At 39.5% G+C, this 6,000-nt stretch overlaps 1 protein-coding gene across 1 annotated transcript; it reads left to right on the top strand.

The window, feature by feature from the left end:
• Nucleotides 1-662: 662 nt before the first annotated feature.
• Nucleotides 663-5,334, top strand: si:ch1073-224n8.1 (zinc finger and SCAN domain-containing protein 20). The gene is made up of 2 exons (XM_056747173.1): nucleotides 663-1,716; nucleotides 1,913-5,334. The coding sequence occupies exons 1-2, from the start codon at nucleotides 1,020-1,022 to the stop codon at nucleotides 2,902-2,904; spliced, it is 1,689 nt and encodes a 562-aa protein (XP_056603151.1). The 5' UTR covers nucleotides 663-1,019; the 3' UTR covers nucleotides 2,905-5,334.
• Nucleotides 5,335-6,000: the final 666 nt, after the last annotated feature.

Below are 6,000 nucleotides of genomic sequence, written 5' to 3' on the forward strand. Positions count from 1 at the left end.
AATGATTTACGTTTATACACTATGCCCTTACTATTTCAAAGTAAATATGAATTTTGAATTGAATATGAAGATTATGGTCCAGGCTTATAACATTTGCCTATGAAAAAGGGACAATTTGATAGGGATTTTCATTATTATTATTATAATTGCATGCTAAAAAATGTTTTATTCCATGTTTTATTGTTAAATGTAACCACAGTTATTGCACTTTGTCCATGAATGAAAGAAAAATATGCTGTGTTTTCTGGAAATAAGTTACAGAATTTACACAATATATAACCTCTCCAGAACAATAAATATTACATACAATTTCTTGAATGAATTTCTTCGATTTTTGGGATAAACTGGAACCTTTAAATAGGAAGTTTGGGAAGTCCTCCCCTTACTGCAGGCGTCTTCTTTTCAGGCGAGGCGAGATGTTTCCCAAATAAGCCTATTCACACGACTCCCTTGCATCACAATATGTTTAACCTTTTTAAAAATGGCATCAGCTAATGTAAAATACTGTGTGTATAGTAGTACAACATGATTTAGTACAAACTGTGGGGAAGATCGTTGATCTTTTTTGGAGAATCGTCATTTACATGCGCTCAAGTCTGTTTATGCGCGATTACGTCGTTAAACTGCGACCACGTCACTGACCAATCAAAAGTCAGGACAAACCCCAGCGTTTATATCGTGGAGTGAAGGCTGTGGATCTGCGCCTGACGATTAGCAAATCGCCGCAAATTAACAACGCTGTGCTTGTGATCAATCATTGTGGTTAGTTGTCAATTTTTACAACAACCAAGTTAGTGAAAGGCTTGATTTGTTGGAGTAACGTGCAGGCTAGTTTGCTAATGATAATGCTTGAGTAGCTCGTTTTGGTGGCTGCGTTCGCGAATGTAACGTTAGTTCTTGATTTCTGAGTAATTAAAATTCATCATCGCGTTGTGATTGTTAAGGATGATCAGTTATTGTCAAACAACAATAATAAATCACAGCAATAACCGATAAGGTGTACGATCTAACAATTCGCAATGAACTCGAAGCGCAACAACGGTGAAAATGGGTCTGGCAGAATCAACCAAGGCTCGGTACAAACACCAACAAACGGCCCATCGGCAGGCGTTTCCCACCGAAAGCAAACTATAATAAATAAGTCTGAGAAGGCCGAGTGCATGCAGAGCGTCACACGGGACAAAAACATGTCCATCTCCACACTCAGAACTCGCCTCGGTCCCACCATCCGATCCACTCTGTCCTCTGCGGTGGACACCCTGCTGGTGGAGATCGTGGCCGTGCTTTCGGAAACCCAGCGGGAGCTGTTTACCAAAGAGCAGGAAAACGAAAAACTGAAGATTCGGCTCGAAGTTTCAGAGAGAGAGCTCAAAACGTTACAAGAGTGTCTTTGTAGCGCTCAGAAATTAATCGATCAGCTGCAGGGTCCCTTCGGTAACCCGCCCATGACGGGGCATCACGCTTACAACACCGGTGGACCCGTGAACTCTAGCCGGTTGACACACAGGTCTGCGCCCCAGACGGATCCACGCTGTTTTACCGGAGGTGAAGCGGAGTTGAGTGGCGCTCTTGGTGATGCGATACATGGCTTTGATTCCAGGGAAGATTTCAAGAGTTGTCACCTCTCCATTCAGGCAGATGGGACTGTGACGAATAGTTTTTATGACCCCATATCCGTCCATTCGTCTAACATCTGCTCCGACATGAACCGAACTGGTAAGATAACTTTTAATACAGAAACTCAGAAGCACTATAAGCTCATTTTTTTTCTACAATTCTTAATTTCGTGCAAAGAAAATCAGGTTCGTGGTGTTAGGCATGGCATGTGGCATGCATTTTAATTTATATTAATTATAGTTTAAATTATTATATTATCCTTTCAATGTATAAATGTGTCATCACCTGTTTACAGGTGAGATGGTGGATGACAGCAGGCGCCTCTCACACAATAGAGCCCCAAATCCCCCCTCACTCGCTAGCTTCTCTATTAAAGAAGAACAGGGACTTGCATCTGGGCAGATGTGCGTGCGGGGAAGGGAGCCACCCACTGAAACTGAGCACTCGGCGCAGAGTTCATGTGATCTCGCATTCGTCCACGTAGCAGAGGAAGGAAGTTCCAGTTCACACCATCACCCTTCCAAAAATACAGCACCTTCGTCCAGGCCCCTAAATGGACCCTCTTCCGGTAGTTCACCTCCACAGGGGACATCTGGGCTAAGATCCACACTGAGAGATGCCCCCAGTTTGGGTTTGTCATCCAAGAGAAGTCCAGGGGCAGGTGTCTCATCACCTGAGGAACCGGCTCGACGTTCCATCGCTGAGCTGATGGGTGAAGTGCCTGGTGAACGGCCTCACCTGTGTTTGGAGTGTGGAAAGACATTTCGTCTGATCTCTAGCCTGAAAAAACATCTGAGGATTCACACTGGAGAGAAACCGTACCCGTGCACCGTTTGTGGGCGGCGCTTCCGTGAGTCAGGGGCCCTTAAGACTCACCTCCGCATCCACACTGGTGAAAAACCGTATTCCTGCTCGGAGTGTGGGACGCAGTTTCGTCATCTAGACGGCCTGCGAAAGCATCGGCGCACACACACGGGTGAAAAACCGTATGTGTGCAATGTTTGTGGAAAACGCCTCAGCCGGCTGCAGCATCTGAAGCATCACCAGCGAATACATACGGGAGAGCGGCCGTGTTGCTGCCCGCTTTGCCACCGTGGCTTTAAAGATCCGGCCAGCCTGAGGAAACATCTTCGTGCTCATCAAGGAGAGCCTGGAGCTGATGAAGCGATAGACATGATCAGTCTTGGAGAGGCGGATGGAGCTTCCATAGATGATGAGGAAATGAGGTTTGGGATGTGGGGAGAAGAGGAAGGGAATGAGGGGGAGTCTGTCGTGGACTGTGTGTAGTTTTGGCGGAACATATTACAGATAAGCAAACTCTAATCTAAAGTCATTTGTGCAACAAGAAAAGATTATGGTTTTGCAGCAAAGGGAATTCAGCTTTGTTTAGCGGACAGTGTTTTTTCTTTGTGTGGTGTTGTGTACAACAAAAGTTATGCCTTGGTGGGGACCAACAAATAATCTTCAGATAAGGGCTTTACACACCTGAAATCGTTAACCCAGAGTTATTCTAAACCCCAAGTAAACAGAATCCTGTGTTATCTGTTTTGCGTTTCACACTGCTTATAATTTACCAGGGGTTAAAAGATAACCCTGGGTATTCATAACCTGACGTTTCACACTGTACAGCGCTAAAACCTGGGTTAACATTCTTATTTGCATCTTTGCGGTGTCAACAGTCATGATTGGAGAAATATTGCAGTGTCATACTAACTGAATAACAGTATTATGCGCTCCTTTTAAAAAACAAATACTGTTGGAGCAGATAGCCTTGTGGTTATTGCTCAGACATATGGTGCTGTTGCGCTCCGTGCGACCAGAGTTTGAGTGCCAGGTAGTGGTCCTTTTCTGATCCCACCCCCCCTCACCCACGTCATTTCGTGTCCTCTCATTGTTACTGTACTGTACATAAAGGCAAAAAACGCCCAAAATAAATCTTTAAATAAAAAAAGCAAACAGATACCTTGTTGCATCCACATCTGTGACAAAATGATGCCTCGCAAATCCTTTTTTGTCTGTTTTAAGCCTCCTAAGACGTAACTTACTCAAACAAATAAAAAAGTCAAAGGATTGTTTATGGAAAAATGAGGTAAGCGCAGTTTAGTTTTTGATTGGGTGTCCGTTGCTAAGCGTCTGGTTGTATCATTCCTCCCCCGCTTCGTTTCACACTGCACACGTTTGAATGGGTTAACCCTTCAAAAATTGTGCTAACCCTTCTTCATAAACGAACGTTTCACACTTGTAATTTTTGAAGTGGGGTTATCCCCGCATTTTACCCAGGTTTATGAAACTTGGGGTTTAGACGGAAGATAACCTGGGGTAGCGCAGTGTGAAAAGCCCTACTTTTTCATATGCAGATGCATATCACAGAGTTAATCATTTGAATATATGGTTAAATAACTTGAAAGGGATTGATGACTCAAGTATTCACTTATTTTACGTACACATTATCACATCACATAGGACTGGACAAAACATTTTAGATCTAGCAAGTTTTGTGTGTTTATGCTTGTCTTTACGGAATACTGTGATATAGTGCGGAGGATTTTGATTCTCCAATGAGACAAACAGGGTAAGTGCTGTCATTGGTATAATAATAATTTCATTTTGAACTATTGTCTTTTGCCTGTAAGAAATAGACCTATGTCAGACACATTAAAGCCTGAAATGTGGTTTTATTGCACAGACTGATACACATATATATATATACATAAAGATGAGTATTTCAGAAACAATGGTACTGTTATATCTGAATGCAAGTTTGGGTTTTCAGTCTTCTTTCTCGTGTTTTGTTTTCACAGGTTACTTATTAAGTTTAACTGTCAATTAGAGATTATTTGGAACATCAAAATACAGGATTTTTTTTCTAAACGTCAGAGATATTAATGCTGTGGTCTTCAGTATTATGGATTTAATCATGTGTAGACAATAATTTGCACATTCAGTTTATGTATTATATAGTTGCTAAAGTTTCTTTAGTTAAATGTATATAACACGCACGCACAGAAATCAAACTTTAGATAAGTGGTTCCCTCTACTGGAAAACAGAGGGAAAGACTATTACTGATAACAATTTGAAGTTCTTTGGTTTGTTGTTCTTCTTCAGTAGTAGAGAAGCTGTTTCTGTTGGGGCTATGACACATGTAATGTGGGTTGTTTTTGTGATTACACAAGTTTTGTCCTTAAAGATACCTTTTGTTTTTATATCCTGTCAAATCTCAATTTGTATAGAAATTGTAGAATCAATACAGCGAACTGAAATAGATAAATCTTAAAATTGGAAAACAGAATCTGAAGGCATGTGAAATTGACCCAGAACAAGTGTCTTTTATAACTGCACAATTTAATCTGTGTACTCTGTTTGTATATTGCATTTGTTTGTGTAGCCACATGTGATGTTGAATTTAGAAATGTTACTGTTTGCAGGAAATTTTTATTGTAGTCCTTTTTTTAACATCCAAAAAAGACACAACATCACACAGTTGTCTTACACAGTTGAAATGGATATCTTATGTTTTGACTTATATTTAATAATATAACTTTAGTGCTAGTATTACACGAGTCTTTTGGCTGGTCTGCCACATCGAGAGATGGTAACATCTCGGTCAAATGACAGGAAGTAATTATTGTAATGGTTACTTGCAGTATATGAGTATAAGCTTTGATTAATGTAAACATTTACTCTACAGAATTAAAATTCATTACAAAATATCTAAACTTAGGCTTGTTTTGATAAAATGTCATTCATTAAAATCTGCTTCAAAAAATCTGCTGTTTTATAAATGCTTCTATACTTGAATATTGATGTTGGTTGCAATGTTTCCAATCAATAACTCTTCGCTATCAATAATAACTATCCAATCAATAATAAACTGTGTTTATAAAAGGTCACAAATACAGTATAATCTCCTAACAGGTCTTGGTGATATACTCGTCTGGTTCATTTTAAAATACTAGATTCTGATTATGCAAAAGTTGCAGAATACACTTTTCAAATTTTAATTTAAAAATGTTCACATTTATCGAATCTGATTTTGAAATAGTGCATTACAACACACATTATGAAGAATTATAATGCATTTTACCCTTTTATAACTCTTTATAATGTATTATACATACATGCTTCAAGGAAAGTGTTACCATTATTTTAAGGGGGAGGCTTAGTTCAATCATGCAATAACTAATTCAACCCCCATGTTATTCAGTAATTGTATTACTGTCTTCTGTGGAATCCAAAGGTTCCAGTTTTTAAGAGTTTTGCACTCATTTACATAAACCTTTTATAAAACCAAAAATAAGAACCAAAAAGTACAATATAAAGTATTTTTACTTTATTTTACATACAGTCATGGAATAGCTCAATTCATTTTCATTATATGGAAA

Source organism: Triplophysa dalaica, chromosome 4, assembly GCF_015846415.1.
Source record: "Triplophysa dalaica isolate WHDGS20190420 chromosome 4, ASM1584641v1, whole genome shotgun sequence".
In the NCBI taxonomy this organism is placed as follows: Eukaryota; Metazoa; Chordata; class Actinopteri; order Cypriniformes; family Nemacheilidae; genus Triplophysa; species Triplophysa dalaica.

What these genes read in the sequence shown, in the direction of transcription:
- si:ch1073-224n8.1 (XM_056747173.1), top strand. Translation starts at nt 1,020, where the DNA reads ATGAACTCGAAGCGCAACAACGGTGAAAATGGGTCTGGCAGAATCAAC. An exon ending in CTCCGACATGAACCGAACTG is followed by an intron (nt 1,717 to 1,912) that starts GTAAGATAACTT and finishes ACCTGTTTACAG; the next exon opens with GTGAGATGGTGGATGACAGC.